At 34.6% G+C, this 22585-nt stretch overlaps 1 protein-coding gene across 6 annotated transcripts in view; it reads left to right on the top strand.

Annotated features, from left to right (window-relative positions):
* The window catches only part of LOC123523110 (ceramide glucosyltransferase-like), a 47003-nt gene extending 26056 nt beyond the window's left edge, over positions 1 to 20947 (top strand). For 5 of the 6 annotated variants that reach the window (XM_053549314.1, XM_053549315.1, XM_053549318.1 and 2 more), the window contains exons 3-11: positions 29 to 153; positions 3200 to 3341; positions 8156 to 8258; positions 9502 to 9603; positions 10224 to 10339; positions 16744 to 16922; positions 17458 to 17544; positions 18092 to 18350; positions 19837 to 20947. In XM_053549314.1, coding sequence (XP_053405289.1) covers positions 32 to 153; positions 3200 to 3341; positions 8156 to 8258; positions 9502 to 9603; positions 10224 to 10339; positions 16744 to 16922; positions 17458 to 17544; positions 18092 to 18350; positions 19837 to 20031 — 1305 coding nt within the window. In that variant the 5' untranslated portion in view covers positions 29 to 31 and the 3' untranslated portion in view covers positions 20032 to 20947. The remainder of the gene's footprint in view (positions 1 to 28; positions 154 to 3199; positions 3342 to 8155; positions 8259 to 9501; positions 9604 to 10223; positions 10340 to 16743; positions 16923 to 17457; positions 17545 to 18091; positions 18351 to 19836) is intronic. The other variant, XM_053549319.1, reaches the window with a different exon arrangement.
* Positions 20948 to 22585: the final 1638 nt, after the last annotated feature.

Genomic DNA, 22585 nt, shown 5'->3' with positions numbered 1-22585 from the left:
AATTTGCTCATATAATTTATTCTTTCAGACAATGGGTATTTACAGCTTGCTGGATGACCAGACATGGTCATACATTATATTTTTTGTGGCCGTCATTGGACTTGTGTTGTATGGAATGTCAACCTTCTTCATCATCATCTCACAAATAGGAGGGTAGGTCAAATATGTTAACACTTATACCTGCTAAATTTCTATTATGAACTTGTCCATCTTTCTTTTTGGACAGTACCATTAACTGTTAAAAGGGGTGCTTTCCAAAAAGTTACTGACTGTATGGCAAACAGTGCAGATCATGATCAGACTGCATGGATGTGCAGGCTGATCATTATCTACACTGGTTGCAAAGGCCGAATCTATCATGTCCAGCATAATGAGGGTTGAAAAAATTTATACCATGATACATGGTAGACTTTATAAACATGCTCCATATGATAAAAAGATATTTTTAATTCGCATTCTTTAGAACGTTCTTATTTTGCAAATTACTCCAGATGTGTCCTTGATCTTATATAATATTTAATATTATACAAATAACATTTATTGCCTATAAATGAGGTCACAATCTCCTTGGAAAAGTAATATTGATTGCGGGCACAAGGCAACAGTTGTTTTATTATTGTATCCAACAGTTTGCAGGTTATTTGTGGAAAGATTATTTGCTGATATCGGTAGACATATTCTTTGTAATTTGAAACAGTATTCTTGTTTATTGAAATTTGTTGCTTTCACTCCTTGAAAGGTGGAAAAGGCCCTGAAACAGTTACTGTAGATCTGCTTCTTTTCTCATTACGTTTATTTTGAAATTTGGTAGACAATAGACCTATACGTGTTGTTGAGAAATTACGCTCCGTAGTTGTTTCTTCATGAGAGTTTTCAATTTGCGCCTCATTTGGATTGCAGATATTAGTAGAAATCAAACTTTTGTAAATATTACCCAATCTTGTTGAGTTATTAGATTGGGGTATGTCGTTGGTCGGGCGGGCAGGCGGCGTCAAACTGGTGTTTCCGGTCAATAACTTTTGTTTCGGTAAAGATATTTGAATAAAACTTGGTGTGTATGTAGCTTATATCAAGACAAAGGCTTGGATTGATTTTGGGGTTTCTGGGGTCAAGGTCAAGGTCACTGTTACTTAAAATAGAAAAAGGGTTTCCGGTCAATAACTTAACTTAGGAATGAGCTATCATGATGAAACTTGGTGTATAGAAAACTTTTATAAAGTTGTAGCTTGGGAATGATTTTGGGGTTTCTGGGCTCAAGGTCAAGGTCATTGTTACTAAAAATAGGGTTAGGGTTGTGCTTTAAAGTGGTGCACTGTGATTCAGTATACTTTTTTATTCTTATGAGAAGTGTTGAAAACCTGGTTTCGTGGCATTGCCGCGTTTCTTGTTTTTCACTGTTATGGTGTCACTGATGAATTGTACCTTGGCAAGTTGGCTTATCTGAATTTCGCAAAGGTCAGTATGTGTTAAAGCCAAAAAGTGCAATTGATTATTAGCCATGTGAAAGTTTAGACCAATCAGAACTACCTTATTGAAGTGGTATGATAAATTACCTTCCAACCCCTCAGTTGAGAGATCGAAGGTTGGAGTTCTGTCAAAAGTGGGTTTTGTTACTGAAAAAGGATCAGTGATTTGCCATCAACAAGTTAAGTGTGGTAACTGATTGCGTGTCTGCCTGGTGTTTGACATTAAAGAAGTGGGAATCTGGAAATACTGCTGTTCAGTGTTTGCCAGGTGCTTGGCATTAAAAAAGTAGGAATCAGGAAATACAGCTGTTCAGTGTTTGCCTGGTGCTTGACATTAAAGAAGTGGGAATCAGGAAATACTGCTGTTCAGTGTTTGCCAGGTGCTTGACATTAAAGAAGTGGGAATCAGGAAATACTGCTGTTCAGTGTTTGCCAGGTGCTTGACATTAAAGAAGTGGGAATCGGGAAATACTGCTGTTCAGTGTTTGCCAGGTGCTTGGCATTAAAGAAGTAGGAATCGGGAAATACTGCTGTTCAGTGCCTGCCTGGTGCTTGGCATTAAAGAAGTAGGAATCGGGAAATACTGCTGTTCAGTGCCTGCCTGGTGCTTGGCATTAAAGAAGTAGGAATCAGGAAATACTGCTGTTCAGTGTTTGCCTAGTGCTTGACATTAAAGAAGTGGGAATCGGGAAATACTGCTGTTCAGTGTTTGCCTGGTGCTTGACATTAAAGAAGTAGGAATCAGGAAATACTGCTGTTCAGTGTTTGCCTGGTGCTTGGCATTAAAGAAGTGGGAATCAGGAAATACTGCTGTTCAGTGTTTGCCTGGTGCTTGGCATTAAAGAAGTGGGAATCAGGAAATACTGCTGTTCAGTGTTTGCCTGGTGCTTGGCATTAAAGAAGTGGGAATCAGGAAATACTGCTGTTCAGTGCCTGCCTGGTGCTTGACATTAAAGAAATGGGAATCAAGAAATACTGCTGTTCAGTGGTTGCCAGGTGCTTGACATTAAAGAAGTAGGAATCGGGAAATACTGCTGTTCAGTGTTAGCCAGGTGCTTGGCATAAAAGAAGTAGGAATCGGGAAATACTGCTGTTCAGTGTTTGCCAGGTGCTTTGCATTAAAGAAGTAGGAATCGGGAAATACTGCTGTTCAGTGTTCGCCAGGTGCTTTGCATTAAAGAAGTAGGAATCGGGAAATACTGCTGTTCAGTGTTCGCCAGGTGCTTGACATTAAAGAAGTAGGAATCGGGAAATACTGCTGTTCAGTGTTTGCCAGGTGCTTGACATTAAAGAAGTAGGAATCGGGAAATACTGCTGTTCAGTGTTTGCCAGGTGCTTGACATTAAAGAAGTAGGAATCGGGAAATACTGCTGTTCAGTGTTTGCCTAGTGCTTGACATTAAAGAAGTAGGAATCGGGAAATACTGCTGTTCAGTGTTTGCCAGGTGCTTGACATTAAAGAAGTAGGAATCAGGAAGTACTGCTGTTCAGTGTTTGCCTGGTGCTTGGCATTAAAGAAGTAGGAATCAGGAAATACTTCTGTTCAGTGTTTGCAGGTGCCTCATACGCCATACATGACTGGCTTATTTCAGGAGAGGTAACTTTATGATAAATGAAACACGTTACAGTACTTTACATTTATAGATTTTATAATAGAAAATCTTTTGATCTTTTAGACGGATTATTGTACAAGGTGCATGTGAACTTATATGGCATATCGTTTGTACATTTCAGACGTTTCATCTTGTACAAGAAGGAGGATCCGATGACATTAACAGATAATGTACCAGGTGTTTCCATTATAAAACCATTAATGGGTATAGACCCGCTTCTAGAAGTGAATCTTGAAAGTCATTTTACTCTCAATTACCCTAAGGTAAGATATAAGTAGCATATTAAGAAAACATTCTTAAGATAGTATGAGATATATATTAAGGGGTGCACTTGTCTAGCAGTTAAGGTGTCGGTTGTTCAACAACCTGGAGTGGGTCATGACCATACCCCATATATAACACAAGTAATTTTATTTTCAAGAGACTCAAGAGTGATCTAAATAAGCTTATATCTTTCAACACAATTTGTGATTAAAGAAATTAGTATGAGGAAATAAAATATATTTAGGGTATTTATAAAACTCGAGAATTTCTCTATTATCTCTATAATACAATGCTCATCACTCACTGCCAGTAACAGAGATGATTATTTCGGCTTATTGTAATTGTTAAACAAATGTTGATTATGCTGAAAGGATTGTTACGGTACTGCTGATATTGCAGAAAGCGCTGTTACAGTACTGCTGATATTGCAGAAAGCGCTGTTACAGTACTGCTGATATTGCAGAAAGCACTGTTACAGTACTGCTGATATCACTGTTACAGGACTGTTGATATTGCAGAAAGCGCTGTTACAGTACTGCTGATATTGCAGATCGCGCTGTTACAGTACTGCTGATATTGCAGAAAGCACTGTTACAGTACTGCTGATTTCACTGTTACAGTACTGCTGATATTGCAGAAAGCACTGTTACAGTACTGCTGATATTGCAGAAAGCACTGTTACAGTACTGCTGATATTGCAGAAAGCGCTAGCTGTTACAGTACTGTTGATATTGCAGAAAGCACTGTTACAGTACTGCTGATACTGCAGAAAGCACTGTTACAATGCCATTTATATTCTTGAAAGCATTCTTACAATACTATCGATACTGCATAAATATCTCTATGTTCAGGTAGCTTTAGAGACCTGTAGAATGATGTATCACATATATATATATAGGAGAAATTTATGGGGGAAAAAATCCTAATGGATTTGATGGATCAAAGAGGAAATTAAAATAACATTAAACAATTAAATGGAAAATGACTTTTCAGAAAGTCACCATATACTCTGACATGTGACTATGAGAGAAGTTGAAAAAGTCCTGATATGTAGGTCTTTAACTTGTATTAGAGCTATCCATCTAAATTTTGGTTAACATTAGACATAGAAATAGAAAATAATTCAAGATATAAGATTATTTTGTTTGCAAGTTATTAGCTTTTTACATTATACATGTATTAGTCTAGGTGCTGCAAATGCTATGATGATCATGCTACATTTGTGTTACTTTAATTAGGGGTTCATACAGATCTTGAAAGACCCTTGAATTTGATGCAAGTTTTGATGCAAGTTTTTGAAAAAAACGTTGTTGTTTTTTCCAATTTCTATTTTTTAAATAAATAACTATACGAAATTATGTATAAACACTATCCGACGATTTACTTGGTATGTTTGTTTTATTCTTATTATGTTAGGCTATAAACGTATTTTGAATTTATTTAACATTTGAATAATGTAGACCTAAACTATGTATACATTTTACCGCCTTTTTACGCGACATTGTTTTTAATGACGTTACGTCCATTGTTTTTATCGTTATTCTTCCCTGATGAAGGCTTAATGCCGAAACTGACATTAATAATTATCTATGAACAAACACTACACATGTTGTTGTTGATTTTTCCTGTTTATGTATGCAAGTTTTTGAAAACTCTTTGAAAATGATACGAAACTGTACTGGAATTTTGAAAAACACTGCTTGAATTCCACCCAAAACTCCTTATGAAATGTTCTGTTATAAATTTACTTTCAGAAAAGAACAAATTTAAAAAAAGAAATAGAAAAAAAAACAAAGTTAATTTGAATTTCTTTCCATTCCAATCTTGGTATGCAGCAGTAGCCATTATATATATAACTTGGTATGCAGCAGTAGCCATTATATATATAACTTGGTATGCAGCAGTAGCCATTATATATATAACTTGGTATGCAGCAGTAGCCATTATATATATAACTTGGTATGCAGCAGTAGCCATTACAGATACAGTCGAACTTTGTTCACTCAAATATGCCATCCTTCACTCAAACTCATTGTCAGGTCTCGGCAAAATTCAGTTTATTATGTTTAATTTTCGATGGTTTGAACTACTGATAACTCAAACAAATTTTGCTGGTCATGTCGATTTTAAGCAAAGTTCAACTGTACTTCCTTAATGAATGTTTACCATTTCTGGAAATGGTTGAAAAATGTTGTTTGCTCTAAGATTTCAATGCATGGTTTAAAGAAAAATAGTCCTTGAAATGTTTTTAAAAACACTTGAAAAGTCTGTGAAAATTACTGTAGTTTTGTTTTGGATATCCTTTATGAACAATGTTGAATGCCCAGTCAGAGCTCTAAAGTTATTTTCAAGGGCATGAAATTTCATGGGGTTTTGCCAGAATGGCTATTTCATGGGGATACAAAGTTTTCGATTTACACTTTTGAAAATCAAATACATCAAAATTTCATTTATTTGTTCTGTTTTAATTTCATGTGTTGTCATGCATGAAAATTAGTTACCCACAAATATTAATTAAAATTCAATGATTTTACAGTACACAACACAACTTACGGTAGAGCCTAAATATTGTGATGAAACTTTCAGCAGCTCCACAGTACAAGCTTTAATTGAAAATTCCACAGTACAAGCTTTAACTTGAAAACTCCACAGTACAAGCTTTAACCTGAAAACTCCACAGTACAAGCTTCAACTTGAAAACAAAATGTTCAGTTTAAAAATTGTTTCCATTTCTGCAATAAAAAAGACAATGTAATAAAATATGTGCACTGAACTTCAGTTAAATAATTGTACATGTTAAATAGTAAAAGGGTTGCGACATTTGTAACTTTCTGAAAACCCCTCAGATAATATGAATTCTAATTGTTTTAGAATGTCACCTGAAATAGGCTTTAAATTTCAGTGATATGCAGTAATGATGATTTGATGTCACAAACAGAATAATTTCTGTTGATTTAATAGAAAACATTTATAGACTCTAAATATTATCTTAGAGGTCATACTTCAAAGAAGACTGACAAAGCTTTTTTGTTTGGTAAACAGTGGCGGCAAACATAATTTGTTTTTTCATAGAAAGGATAAAAGTAAATCCATGTGATCTACAGACTCACATTTTCATTTAAAAAAGCTTTTAAGATTCTTGAAGAGTTTGCTTATGGTAGAGTTCCTATTGTATTGATGTTTCAGAAGAATTGGAAATACAGCGCGTAAATATTGACAGATAGAAAAAGAAGTTTATTCTGTAGAAATTTTCTCTAGACATAAGAGATATGCAGTATTTGAATTAGGGCTGGGTACCGTCTTGAAAAAAATACCGCGGTATACCACGGTTTTTTCCTTATTACCGCGGTATATACCACGGTATACCACCATTTTTATCGTAAGACTAACAGCTAAGGTAGTGGTCATAAAAATATTGAAAAACTCTCAGAAATACTTAATTTATTATGAGCAACAACGAAGACTAGTTACTTGACTAGAATTAAAGAAAGAAATACACTGGAATATTAACTTGACTTATGACTAGTTAGATTAATGACCCTTAGTATTTTTTACCAGCGTGTATTCATCGGAAGATGCCATATTGTCTCTAGGAAAGCACTGGGTCACATGTATATAGGTCGCGCTTGTTTGAAGTTCGATTCGTGCACCCGCTTGATAAACCAGTAACGTTTACAAATAGTATGAAGGCTTCATCAAATCGTTTTCAAACAAAAAATAATAAATTTCGACTCAAAATTTTCCATACTATTTATTTCTTTTTGAATACATGCAAATACATACCAGGATATTTTAAACTATCATCATTTAAAACAAGAAGTCGTGACTCGCCGAACTTACAAGACTCAAAGTAAAAACAAGTGCGCCCATGACGTCATCCATCTATACGGAATAATCTGGAGGTTTTCCGAGGTTTTGATTGGGGATCACGCAGTCGATCATACATGTTCAATTGTACCATTGGGTGGTTATTTTTGGAAACTAATAATAGTAGCATGGGGATTCCAGAGATATAAATTGGAAAATCATGCATGGTGTCAATTGCTGTTATGGAAGGCTACATAGACAATGTAAATTAAAAATAAGCAGAAGTAGGGATAATGTTGATAAAATACCGGTATTCCCAGATGGTACCGCGGTATCGTACCACGGGAAGATTGTACCAAGGTTACCGGTATACCGGTAATACCGCGCACCTCTAATTTGAATCATTTACCTCACTACCATGTTTTATTGTCATAAATATACTGTATACTGTTAAATCATTTAATTTTGCATGCACAGAATTTCATGGATTTGGCCAAAACAGCTGCTTTGGGGATAAAAATTTGTAAACTTTGACTTTTGAACATTAAGTGAATGGGAATTGTACTGCTTTGTCGGAATTGGATATCATGGATTGACGCAACCTTGAAATCAGTGAAATTTAGTCCCCAATTATAAGAATGCTTTTACAGTGTATCTTTATAATATGAAATCCACAGTTTCATGATGGCCATATGAAACTGCCCTTTCAGACAAAACTACAAAACTCCATGCACACAAAATTGAATTATTTCACAATAACCATTTGTGATTCACGAATTCTTAACATTAAAAATATATAAGTATGAACTAAAATGCTTGATTTATGGTTTCAGAACATTTATGCTGGTCTTTGTCTTATACGGTCAAACCTGAGCTAAAGGTGACCAGTTTTTCATTTCCAGTTGGTGTTCTTTACTGCCAGATTTACCTGTATTTTAAATGTGTCCAGTCCATTTTTTGAAATGTTTGAGTTATGATCGTGTACATGCTTTATATTTTGTTTCAGCTTGAAATTCTGTGTTGTGTACAAGATGACCAGGATCCAGCAATAAATGTTGTAAATAAAATGAAAGAAAGATATCCAAAAGTTGATTGTAAACTCTTTATAGGTAAGTATTTCTTTTTTATTTCAATTTGTAAACTTTACATGTGTATAATGCACAAACCAGTAAAATACGCACCACTGATTTTCACCAAGAAAACTGGGAAAGGCTTTTTCGGTCAGTTTCGAGGAAGACTGTAGCAAAAGGAAAGTAAATATACTTGCAGTTAAATTATAAATACATGTAGTAAGTTTTCTCAAATTGAGAGTGGATGTCAGTAGAAATAAGATACATTATGATATTGAAATTGCTTGATTCTAACAATGTCTGTTAAACAAAGAGGGAAGTCCTACATTGTATATTCTGTGATAGCAACGATTGACATGTGTATCTGGTTTGAGAACATTATGACTTGAAATTGCCATAAGATGTCTGGTTCAGTGCTAACTCAGATTCATATAGTTGTAAAAAAATGCATTTCTTTGAGGATGTTAAAATGAAAATAAACAATTTTCACGTGGTTTATAGTCTGATTTACCATTGTTTACCGTTCAGAGGCAAGCCTTGGATATTTAACCACTTGGGTTAACAATCTTGTGGTTTAATTCCTAATGTGTATCTGATCTCTAAAACATTGTTAATCAGGTGATAAACTTGATTATTTGACAGAAGAATATGGTAGAAGTAAAACCTTGTGAATTTCAAGGCAATGTTTTTAGTAAAGAAAAACCTCAAGGATATGTAAGAACTTTTTTAGAAGAATTCACAGACAAAATTAAAAAAGATCTTCAGCTCGATTAAACTTCAATTGCATTGTAGGTATGCCATTCATGCATGTGTGAGAAATATGTTTGCTTTTTTTATAAAACCGCAAACGTTATATGGTTAGATGCTTCTGTATAATAGAAATTTTATTTCAAGGTTTTCATACTGTCCTTGACTTTATCAGTGTATGAAATACCACAACATTTGAATATTTAAAGATTTTGTGTAATATTGTCTTTTTTTCTCTGCATCTATGCATAGGTTTATTTACATTAAAAATTAGTTTAAAAAAAAACAACAGCAAGTGATAGGAGTATATAATCTGACCATACTGTTGGCTTACTTAAATGAATAGACCATACATTTGAAATATTGTGACTATGATCCAGAAGTCCATCAGTTTGACCATTTGGCTGGATACATCTGTTTGTCCTTGTGAATTTTCATTTGCTTGTCATAGATAATTGTTTTAGCTAAAACATCTGTAACGACTACTCTTGGTTTCTAATGAAGAGTATTTGATAGACTGGTTTACATTTTTCAGGAGGAAAAGATGATATTATAAATCCAATGGTGAATAACATGGCACCAGCCTATGACAATGCTCAGTATGAATATATATGGATCAGTACAAGTAGAATAAAAGGTGAGGCATTTATTTTATACTTGCTTTGAACTTTTCATTTCACCTGAGCACAAAGATTAAAAGTGTAACTTATTGTGATCTGACAAGTTTACTTACAAGTAAGATGACTTTACATGTAACTCAATACTTTGAAATACTTTATCGTAATTTTATCATAGACTTACAATATACTGATACTATTTTATGGAAGTATACAGAGTTTTTTAGATATATGCTGTGAAATCACTAACTATCATGGGCATGAAATTTAGTGGATTTTGCCAAATGACTGTTTATTGATGATATGAATTCATGGATTACAACTTCTGAAGATAAAATGAACCGACATTTATCTTTTTGCTAGGATTTTATCTCCTGGATGGATGCAGTCATGAAAAATGAAATAATTCACAAATTATGCTCTGTGTTTAGATGAATGTCACTGATGTGACTGTGTATCCTGACTCAGTGATATATAAAACTGTTAATTCGGTTTTATATCCAAGGAAACGGTTCTTCTAAATTGTAATCAACTAAACTCTTAAGTGTGCTAAGAACTTTTCATCTTAATGGCATTTAATTTACATATAGTGACTTAAAAATAATTTCAAAATGCAAGTCAAATGTATTTCTTGTTTCAGCTAATACACAGATTCTCATGGACATGGTATGTAAACTACAGAAACCAAATGTTGCCCTGTGTCATCAGATGCCTTTTACAACAGATCATAAAGGATTTGCTCAATCATTAGAAAAAGTAAGTTCTCAAGTTAAGTATTGTATAAAGTTTGCTCTGATGTAAGAAACAAGTGGGGGGGGGGGTGTTAGGGACAAACTCTTTCATGTTGCGAGCTGTCTGCCTTCAAAAGGTTACTTTTGGCTACAAAGAGAACTTTTAACAACACAATGGTAGACTAGTAAATGGCCTCACAGGTAGAATAAAAAGATTATGCAGGCAAAAAGTTATTATTTTATTACTCAAAATAAAAACCAATTATCTCATACAACACTCTTTATTCATCAAGAATAAGCATTGATACTTACAACGATAGTTAAACATACGCATGATACATTTTGTAATAATTTAATTAAATTCAGTAAAAGTATATTGACAATATTGGGAGTTGATCGGCCGCTCATGACTCAACAAGGGTCTCACCGTGTAGAGTCGTTAAAAGCACAGCAAAATCCGTCGACCGAGAGGAGAACAGACGCACCAACCCAAGGCTTGCAAAAACAACGCAACTGCGCAATCCATCGAACTTCGAATTGTGAATCCAACCCAGCCCGGTCAAATGCACAACCCTAGCCAATGTAAAGCGAGGCAATATAAAACAACGGACCACAAGGCAAAGCAATGCAAGACACTTCGTACTTTGTAACAGGTATCACTCAAACAACGCAAAGTAACGCAAGACACTTTGTAACAGGTGTCACTCAAAGGCAAAGCAACACAAGACACTTTGCACTTTATAACAGGTATCACTCAAATGCAAACACACAACAATTTCAATTGAACGTCGAGCTACCATTCCACCCATTTCGGGTTTCACCGAGAATGAGCGAAACCGCAACACGAGTCAATGAAAGGCAAGGCAAGGCAAGGCAAAGTGACACCACTGAGAGCAACGCAACATATGCAACATATGCAACACACGCAACACTAGGAATTGCCAAGTACTAGGGCAAAACCTTTTACTATCCAGTTAACACAAACTGGTAAACATATGATACCCCAAAGTACGCAACTTGAATGCAAACATACAGACACCGTATCCGCTCACCTCACGGCCGACAGAATTTTACCGCCACAATAAATTTATAATTTATCCGCCAAAATTCTACGGCCTTTCAAACTCTTCTTTAAAAAATCGCATCTTTTATGTAATCACCGAAAAACTGTAGTCCTACTTTCTTATACTGTATTCCATCTGACCGAAACAAAATGTGGCATAGCATCAATATCAAGCCTAATTACAATGAATTTGCCACCTGAATAAACTAACTTGCGGTAGGCCATATATTACTAAATCTAATCTTACAACTTCCAAAGCTATGATTTTGATATAACTTGCATCAACAATTAGACAGTACAAGCTCCCCTTTTAAAGATTTGGCTGAAACGGCAGAAAAAAGAAAAAACTGACATTTTACTCCAGATTAATGAGTAGAAGTCCTGAATTTACGATCATTTCTCTATTAATTGAGATAATTAATGCACATACAGAAGACATTTTGTCTGCGCCTATAGAAAAATTTATGTGACCCGATTTCTACTCCTTAATTCTGAAATAACGGGTTTTGATAGATACATATTTCATTGTTTTGAAATTTTATATACGCATATTTGTTCTCAACTACGGACAATTCTGAAACTTGAACAATTTGTATGTTAATCGTTTGCTCACATAAACAAACCAAAGTATGATACAATAAACAAAGTCTAACATATTTTTCAACTCGTATTCCTCGTATATCGTGCACGGGAAGCAGTCGCATTTGACCTTTATTAAAAACTTTGTCGATAGAGCCCGCTTGTCTCGGGTAGCACAATTATTTCGACAGCCGTCTAACAGTTTATTTATGATGAAACCCGTATGCAAATGAAAAACCCGTGCAGTTTGTGAAATTAATTTAAAGCCCTGCTCCCGTCCTACATTTTAACCTTGAATCGTAACTGAAAAAGCATGAAAATCCCGACTATGAACAGTGACACCTGTCAAAATAGAGTCTATTTTATATATAATTCAATATGAAATACCATTAGTTTTGCGTGCAACAGTGTGGTACGTGCCTATTATAATCATGGTTGCATACACACAACAGAATTAATTGAATAGCAGCGGGTTAGGATTTTAAGCCTATAATGTAAGTTAAATTCGTCTTTCACAAAACAACATACACTATAAGAAAATAATGTGATGGGTTGATATCGGTCATTGTTAAAGTAAACAGTAAGTGATTTTTTTTTGATTTTTTTATTTATTTTTTTTTTTTATAATGATTTAATAGCTGTATTGTATGTAACCGAGGTATAAGTGCTACTTTTATTTAAGATTGTAACAATGTTCGAACTCTATGGATCTACATCAGGAGCTGCTTATCTGAATCTGAATAACTTAAACCAAAAATGTCATCGTGACGACCTGGTACATGTTCAGCGTATATAGGAAAGCAATAAAATCTGACAACTACAGGATAGTTTGTACAAGATACTTATTACTGCCCTATTGAGGCAAAAGAGCTTTTAGATTTATTACTTATTATTCAGCAGTTGTTTAATAAGTCTGATCCCCAAACCACAACCGCCGCTAAGATTGGAAACAATTCCGTCAATGTTATGTTTGCTGTAAATCCAAGTCTGTATCATCAATCAAGTCATCAGTGACGGTGAAAATAAATACCAAAATCGGAATATTCACCCGGGTACTATCAAAAGACAAAATTATAAATCTTAGTTTGTAACAGAAAAAACTGAAATCCAACTGATTTTTTTTTTTTGTTGTAAAAATCTTAACATTGTTAAATATCCTAATTCTTGTATGATGATATAGTTTTGTCAGACCAAAAACAGCGAGTAAAGATTGACCGGTAAAAATTGTCCTCGTGACGAACCAGTACAATCTTAGAAATGTGACAATTTATTAGTGTTCAACTTTGATTTATGCAGATTCTAAAATCTAGCAAACTATTCAAATGTTATGTACCTGGTTAAGTTACAAATGAAAGCGACTTTAATTGATATGTCAACGTCCTCGTGTATCTACAAATAAGTTTTAATTTGTGTTGGCCTGTGAATTTAATGTTTTGACATACTTCTATGCTACATAACGTAAACTATTTATAAATGGTTAAATTGAACCTGCTGTGCATGAATGACGTAAACTGAGATCCGAAGTGACCTAATTATTGAACCCATTTATATTAACCGTTAATAAGATCGTTCATTGTATGATAAATGGTGAGTTCCTCTATATTCACCTGAAATATTTTTGTGAAATGAAACATTTTACTGAAATCTTGAAATTTAGCAGTGGGACCGGCTACTCGGTCAGTTTCAATATTATTTTAAATTTGCGTATTGATTATTCTGAATTCTGTGAAACGTATTTAACTATTACTCTTAAAGTGAACATAGCAATTCAATGAAATTAGAAGACAGTTTGTGTAAGAGATAAGATGTTCCAACTGTTATGTTTCCTAAACTGACAGAATCTGAGAAGTGATCCTTTATGAAAGGAAGCTCGAACAAAAAGACGAAAACTTTTGATTACTTAAAGACTTTATATGCGCGTTGAAATTTGTACACTTTACATCGTAAGCAAATTTGCGAATAAACCACGTACGATTACAGAAATTCCAGTCATAATACATATGCACAAAAACTGATGTTAACTAGTTTAACCAGCATGTAATGGCCCATAAATTATTGTTTGACTTAGGCCATGGAGCTGAAGTGCTTTGACGTAAAAGAAATTGATCGTCATAACTCGTGAATGAATAAGTTCTTCTAACGCAATGCGTGATCTCTGAAGTTATACATATAATGCAATATCTCATCATTTTTGTAAGAATACCTGGTATACTGAAATGTAAGTGATGAATTCATTAGTAGATTTCTCAAAAAAAAAACTTAATATTTTTCTGTACATTCTATGCGCTAATAACTATTCAGATTAACTACCAAACCCTTGCAAAATACGGACTTTTGTCTGTGCATTTCGGTTGTAATACCTAATTTATCCACTCGCCTTAACATTTTATTAAAGCTGACCCTGAATCGCTAAGTAAACATCTGTCGAGCGTAAAGTTTGTAAAGAAATGTCAAATACAGTTCTATTACTAGGTCATTCGTACCACAAGTTTTCAAAACAAGTATTTCTCTATATGCAAAATTCTTATAAATATCAAAATATGAAAATCGTAGCTAGGATACAAAAACTAAATCTAATTTTACAAACATGATGTTTACAAAAACGAACTGTTGTTAGACACCTGCTCCAGTTCTACCTTATAACCTTAAATTGACACTGAAAAAGCATGGAAATCATGACTATGAACAGAGACGCCTGTCAAAATAGCGACTATTAAATCAAATTATACATTTGTGTATACAAAACACCTTTGATTTTGCAAGCTAAGTGTAGTACATGTTGCCTTATGTCATCAAAAGTTACATACACAGTAAAATTTGAATAACCGTGAAACCGAGTTTACTGATATTGTATGCCAAAATAGAGTCAAAAGGATAGCGTGTAGACGCGTGCGTAGATATATATTTGCGTCGCCACACCCCATTCGTGAATATTATGAAAAAACCTAAGGCTCTATGTTTGAACAACAAACAATCTACTAAATCTGTGATATTATTTCGACATGCCGGCAGAAGATTGGTAACACCGTCAACAACATTCTCTTCTAAAGCATCTGCACCTAGCATCCCTCTTGCCATTGTCCTGAGGAGCATACTGCAGAATATTTCTGTTGCAAGGATTCCTCCGAAATATCCGTTCCCGCCTTTGACCACGAGGCATTGCAATGATAAATCAAAACATGTAAATAGTTTTGACGTTACCGACGGTGTAGCTAGCAAAATGTGAGAGAACTGCACGAGATATTGGAATTTATATTATATCGACTGGGTACCAGTATCAATAGGAACCAGTTCAGATCAGCCAAGTGTAACAATATCGATGACACGTTTATCTACGAAAACAGACGACAATTTAATAAACTAGCAGACGGTAATTAACGAGCAACAATTTGAGAAAAAATAAATTAAATTATTTTAATTCTAAAATAATTTCCATTAATACTGTATATGGAGTTAATTTTGCAACAGGAAAATGTTTGTAATTTTTGCAATTCAAAATTTTCTAAAAATTAAAACCATGCGAAAGTTTAAGCCAAATGCTTCCTTGAAATTTGGAAAGGTTTCTCACACTTCTCCACCTTGGTCTGGGGATCTGGCAGTAACAGGCTTGACTCTCAACCCAGAGGTCTGTGTTTCGAATCCTGATGCTTTTGGAAGCCCCTGACCTAAGAGGTTTTGTGCATGAAAGATGGCTTCAGGTATATCGTAACAGTGCTACAGTGTTCATATTTGATATTGTAATTGAATGTAATTAATTACAATTTGCAATGTAATTGTAATTTAATTAATTACATTGCTAAATTTCATGTAATGGTAATTGTATATTAATTGGACATTTCTCAATGTAATTGTAATTTAATTAATTACATTTTAAAGTAATTGACCCCAGGCCTGATATCGTTGCTGTACACTAGGCACATTGAAAAACCAGGCTGTCTGTTTGCAAAGAGCTAGACTAAGTTAGCAGAACATACCTCTTCCAAAACATTATTCCTGTTCTGGTGGCTTCCTGTTGCTCTGTCCCTGTGGTCAGATCACTCTATGTCTGTACTGGTAGAGAAAGAATTTGCCGCCTTTAGAGACTGCCTTTGTAAGGTGCTGTATAATTCTGTATGATATAATGTGAAGTAAAACAGTTCGCCTATAGGTGTTGACAGCTTGCAAACTTTTATGACAGCATGTCAAATATTTACCAAATAACAAACCTGGGATCACAGCAATCGGTTAACAGACAAAAAATGACTTCATTTTTTCTTATTTATCATTTTGTAATTTTCTTCTTGCTTGAATGTTCTTTCTTTTTCTCAAGATACTTCAGTTTAATATTCTTATCACAGTCTAATTAAGAAACTGAGAGGAAAATAATTAGAAAATGTCAAACACAGAAATAATGACTAGAAAATGAAAAGCCTCTTACAGCTGCTGTAAATAGATTCGCAGATTTTTCAGCATTACTAAGTCTTGTAATTCTTTTCTTTTTCAGTTTAAAATTCTTATATTGGTCAGTATTAGCAAAGGTCTTTTTATTTTGGTCTCTGACAAGATATCCTAATTAACCTTTAGCCTGCTGGCAGCAAATGATTCTGCCTTCGCGACCAGTGCAGACCAAGGCTGATCATCTGCACTGTTTGCTATTCAGGAAATTTTCAGTGAACACCCCTTTGATAAACAAGTAGTACTGCCCAAATTGAATGATGGACCAAACCATTTTAGAAATTTAGCAGGCTAAGGGTTAAGGAATCTTGTCAAGGTTTTATATACTTATTCATATATCATTTTCATTTCAGACATATTTTGGCGGCGCATTTGCCAGGTATTACCTAGCGTTTAATGTATTGGGGCTGTGCTGTGCTACAGGAATGTCGTACATGGTTAAAAAAGTTTTACTGGATGAGGTGCATGGCCTCAACTGGTACGGCAAATATCTAGCGGAGGACTTCTTCCTAACATATGCACTACATGAAAAGTAAGTTTTATTGTGCGACTTTCTCTAGCAAATACTCAGTCTCAAAGTTGTTAGTTTCTTTCAGTGAAACTGAAAGGTACCACCTTGACGTCCAGAAGCTCAGTAAAGTTACTGTTAAGGAACTGAAATAACAAATTTAAGAAAAGCATTTATCATTACACACATTTCTAAAGAAAATAAAGTGCCTTCACAGCAAAATGTTGAAAGATTTTTAATTTTACTGTATATACTTTTACTAGAGACCAGTGCTTGTTCTGTTATTGAATTTCTAATTGCCTGGTATTGTAATTGAAGTTCTGTAATTGAATCACTAACTGACAGTATCTGTAGTTGAATTTGTTATTGACTTGTTTTGTAATTGAATTATAAATTGAAAGGTTTTGTAATTTAATTACTTATTGACATGTTGTGTAATTGAATTACTAATTGACTGGTTCAGTAATTGAATTACTAATTGACTGGTTCTGTAATTGAATTACTACTTGACTGGTTTTGTTATTTGACTGGTTCTGTAATTTTTCATTACTTTTTTCAGAGGCTACAGACTGGTTCTGTCAGCATATCCAGCTCAACAAAATCTTGCACAAACAGAGGTCATGGGGTACAAAAATAGAATGGTCAGGTATGTATACAGCTTTCATTCTCTTGTGGTGTGAAGTAATTACAATTTGTTGGGGACTGAATTTCAGGGACTTGCAGGTTGTGTTATCCATAAAGTTCAATCCTGATTAATTAGCTTTTTTCGATTCTGTTCATTTTAAATCAAGGAAATCTAATCCAAGTAGGATTACCGTTTTGGCAGAAACAGTGCAGTTTCATTCTATTGATATTTAATAATTTATAGTTTGGAGATAGCTTAATAGAATTAGCTCCTGAAGTATGGTTTTTGATTTCAGTTCCTTGATTTCTTCTATATTTTGAGCACTTGGAGTAATCTCATGTTTGTTTCGAATGAAATCTGTTGTAAATAATTTTTGATTGTGCTGTTTACAATAAAACAACAAGAAATATGTTATAATTGGAGTATTTTGGTTTCAATTCAGTGAAAGAGGGTGCAGCATTTTGAAAGTTGAAGTTACTTTCCTTCAGTTAATCCACTCTGTACAAGTTTTTTGAAAGCTACACGCTTTGAAATGAAATAAAAATATGTTGTTTATTTATGGTTACAGATGGCTGAGATTGCGGTTAAACATGATGCCGTTGGTTAGCGGCTTCCTCGAGCCACTGACGGAATGTATTCCGATTGGAATGTATGCCGCATGGTCACTGTACCATTTTCTTGGCATAAACCCATATATATTCTTCTCCGTCCATATAGTCGCGTGGCTTGTGTCTGACTATTTACTTCTACGCATGGTACAGGTAGGCCATTCGATGTTGAATCTTCCAACACCGACTAAGAGCCAAGGATGCTTATTTTATTATAAAGTAAGCACCTTGAGTGGTATCATACTTTATAGGTAGTTTGCAGTTTGAGAAAAACCTTTTTAAAATTTTATTTTCATATTTCGGACAGGTTTCTAAGTTCAATTACAACCTGCTGTAAAACTAGAAATAGTTGTGGCGTAATAATGAGTTGTGGCGTAATAATTCTTGCAAATTTTGGAGTTCTGATTATTTCAGGAATACTTTTGTCCTTTTTAATTAACAAAATTTATGGTTTACACAAGGGTTAAAACCTTGAGTAATAAGGCTGTTTTCAAATTTCACGAAATTTTGATCACAAAAAATGTTCAAAATTATTAAAAGATACAAATAGTTTCGGAAGAAATTCTTCACTTCAATTCTATTTAGTACTAAAATCTGACTTTCAAAACATATTGAAACGGTAACAGGAGATTAAATATTTCGAATTACGATTACGACTAGTTATATAGTCGTGCTTGTTTGCTTAACAAATCCGTTTGTACTAAAAATAAACTTATTAACATACCTTAGGAACTGATTCGTTAAATGTAATTTTCTGGCATAGAGCTACGTTTGAACTGCAAATTATCTATAGATTTTTTTCAGTAGATGTGGCTTAAATTCTTTTTGTTTTCAAAAGCATTGCTGTAAATTAATATTTTTGTACCTGTGTCTCTTCAGTTATCTGCTTAAGGGTTGAGTTTGAACAAATTATGTAAAGTGGTTTAACTGGTTTTCTTACGCACTACACTTACACACTAAACAGAAATATAATGTAGATACTTTTGCTACATGTATTCTACATGTTGGGGAAAGAAGCTCGATAATGAAATAGATCATAGGTTAGCTGTATTGCTGTTGTATTACTCAGAATCTGATGTCCTGTGTATGGTATCATCCTTAGGGTACTATCTGTCTGACTTGCGGAAAGTAGGTGGTTCTACCACCAGGCCCTCCCTTGACATAAATAATGCTTAGTCGGTTACCTTGTGTCTTCCAACAGAATTAAAGGTGAAAAGTGTCAGTATGACCTGAACAGTGTTTGTGTGACTAAAAACCATAACAAAATATAAGCTGAATGGGTATAGCACAAGACTTACAATCAGTTATTTTCGGAGAACCAGTTAATGCTTGGACGAGGTCCAGTCAACAGACTGACATAATTATGCATCTGAAATACTTCTGAAAAAGGGTACTGTTTAAGCAGAAATTTTGCAAGGGTTTAATTTTTGCTTTATTTGTGAGGCCCTACATCCCATGAAAAATTAATCCTTGCATAAATATTTACCATTAGTATAATTCAGATTAAAGTCAGATACCATTTTAACAATTTCGCGAATGTTAAACCTCGTGAACATACTCAAAATTTCAAATTCGGGAAATTTTGACCCAGCGAAAATATGTGATTTTACAGTACTATCCCCAGCAAAACAGTGATGAAATACAGTTTTATATGAGAAAAAATAGTTAGAAATATGAAAACATGTTCTTCTTTTATTTATTACAGCATGGTAATCCACCATTTTCCAAACTGCAGTATCTGTTTGCATGGTGTCTTCGCGAGTTTCTGGCAGTGTGGGTCTTTTTTGAAGCCCTAATCTCTCCAAGGACAATAACATGGGGCAAAAGAACTTACAAACTGTCCCTTGGGGGTCATACAGAAATTGTCAGTGACAAAGCCAGGGCAAAAGCTGAATTGTAGCACACGGTTGCGTATACCATGTCGGTAACGCCATAAAATATCATCCATGTCAGATCATGAAATCATCATGTAAATAGATGTCAAATGAGATCATGCACAGTGACCATCATGAACCGTGATATTCCAAGTATTTTTTTATTGCGTGAATCAACATAATACATGTAAGATCAGAAGATATAAAAAGAGTTGCAAATGTGACTAAATTGCCCTTCCATACTATGTATTTGTAGATCATGTACACAGAAATTCAGTGGCATGTTACAGCAGACAAGATTTTTGTTGATTATGTTCGAAATAACTGATACTGAACCAAGTATAATTGTGTGATATACCAGGTTGAATTACATGTGATTCATTCGGAGTGTTCATGATCATGGACCAAGTTGAGTAATTGTGTACAAGAAGGTTCATGAACAAAGTTAGGGATATAAAACAAAGTTAAGTTACATTAGATTCATTTACAAGGTTGTTAAAGAAAGACAAGTTTTGAATACCAATACAAGTATGCGTCTTAAGCTATTGACAGACATGAATCGTGCAACAAAGTATAGAGATCAGTTTGGTCACCAACAAGACCATGCAGGAGATGAAAACAGATGTATAATTGAGTCTGGTATAAAGTAGAGGCGATGGAACAGTGACAAGGGAAGCTGTTCTTGCAAGCTTGCATGAAGTTATTCAAAATGGGTGGAAATACAAACCAGTCTGAAGACTCTGGTATCTGATAGGTAGCCTCGGCACACAATTTGAAATTAACCAGTGGCAGGGCTGTATTCTCAGACTGGTCTTAAAACTCAAGTTTTACACCTTTCTGGCCAGTTCTAATAAAAGCATACAGTCTGTTCATTGGATATGATAAAATTATTATGTGGGAGAACAGGGAATTTTTGTAAGTGATATATGAGCCATGCCATGAGAAAACCAACATAGTGGCTTTGCGACCAAGCATGGATCCAGACCAGCCTGCGCATCCGCGCAGTCTGGTCAGGATCCATGCTGTTCGCTAATGGTTTCTCTAATTGCAGTAGGCTTTAAAAGCGAACAGCATGGATCCTGACCAGACTGCGCAGATGCGCAGGCTGGTCTGGATCCATGCTGGTTGCAAAGCCACTACGTTGGTTTTCTCATGGCGCGGCTCAGTTATAACATTTATTACATAGTGATTTATTATACAACTGTATTATTGTATTGCTTATATTGTCAAAACTCAAAATATATCATGCACAATACAGAGTAATTTATATATAGCTGTTGATATTGTACGAACCATATCGTTAGAATGCTGCTGATGGGCGAAATCATAAAAATGTGTATTGCATATGTGTCTATATGTTTATTTGTGTATAAAGCTTGCAGATGTATTGCATTAGTCATTGTGTATTACATGACGTGTAAAGATATATCACATAAGTCTTAATGTAGATTAAGTCTGAATGTAGATACAGTAGAACCTGTGTGTAAAGATCATGTGTAAGAGAGCAAAAAATGGTCATTGTGTAGAGGTGGTCATTACTTGCATGCTTTCTTTATTCACAGGTTAAAATACACTGCAGATATTTGAATTTGAAACTAATCTTATGGTTTTACAAGTGGTGTCTGTTCAAAGACGGTTTTTAGCTCGGGTTTTAATGTAAATGCAAAGGATAAAAGCACAGAGTACAATGTATTTGTGTCTGTTTATATGTGTGCATAGATCTGTGTAGGTGAGAGATTCTATTTTTAGATAACGTGACAATTACATTGATCATAATGTTTTGATGCAAAAATGAACCATTCTGTTACCTTTTCTTCTTAATGTTCTTCCTTGCTTTAAATTTAAAGCTTGATATTCAGATTTTATATAGATTTAGGTGTATAGAATTTTATAAAGATATCACACTGTCATGTTTAAGAATACCATGTTGCCTTACTGATGTACTCGTATTATAAATGGCAAAGGAATAAAAAGGGATGACTTTCATTCAGGCCTGAAAAAAAGACCGGTTGTTTCCCATTACATGACCAAAAAAAAAAATGACAGGGTAGGCAGGTCAGCTCATCTTCTTTATTATATGCCCGAAGGGACATATATGTTATGATGCCGGTGTCCATCTGTCTGTCCCGCCCGTTCGTCTGTCCATCCCTCCGTTAGCACTTTTGTGTCCGCACTGTAACTCTTGAACCCCTTGAAGAAACTTGACACAAATGTTCACCACATCAAGACGACGTGCAGAGCGCATGTTTTGGATGACTCGCTTCAAGGTTAAGGCCACACTTTGGGGTCAAAGGTCATATGACTTTGTTTTATGTCTGCTCTGTAACTCTTGAACTGCTTGAAGGATTTTAAAGACACTTGGCACAAATGTTCACTGCATCGACATGTCATGCAGAATGCATGTTTCTGATGGCTTGCTTCAAAGATCAAGGTCACACTAAGGGGTCAAAGGTCATACCTTCAGGTGTATATTGCTCTGCATTGCAGTGCTCTTGTTCCATATCAGTTTGTCTCTTCCAGTCAGTGTGTTATCTGTTGATGTTTTTTTTTTCGGAAGAATATTGTTAAATTAAATTTTGA

The sequence above is a fragment of the Mercenaria mercenaria genome, chromosome 8 (assembly GCF_021730395.1).
Source record: "Mercenaria mercenaria strain notata chromosome 8, MADL_Memer_1, whole genome shotgun sequence".
Classification (NCBI taxonomy): Eukaryota; Metazoa; Mollusca; class Bivalvia; order Venerida; family Veneridae; genus Mercenaria; species Mercenaria mercenaria.
Note: the sequence above shows the minus strand (reverse complement) of the source record. Positions and strands in the feature narration are given on the sequence as shown.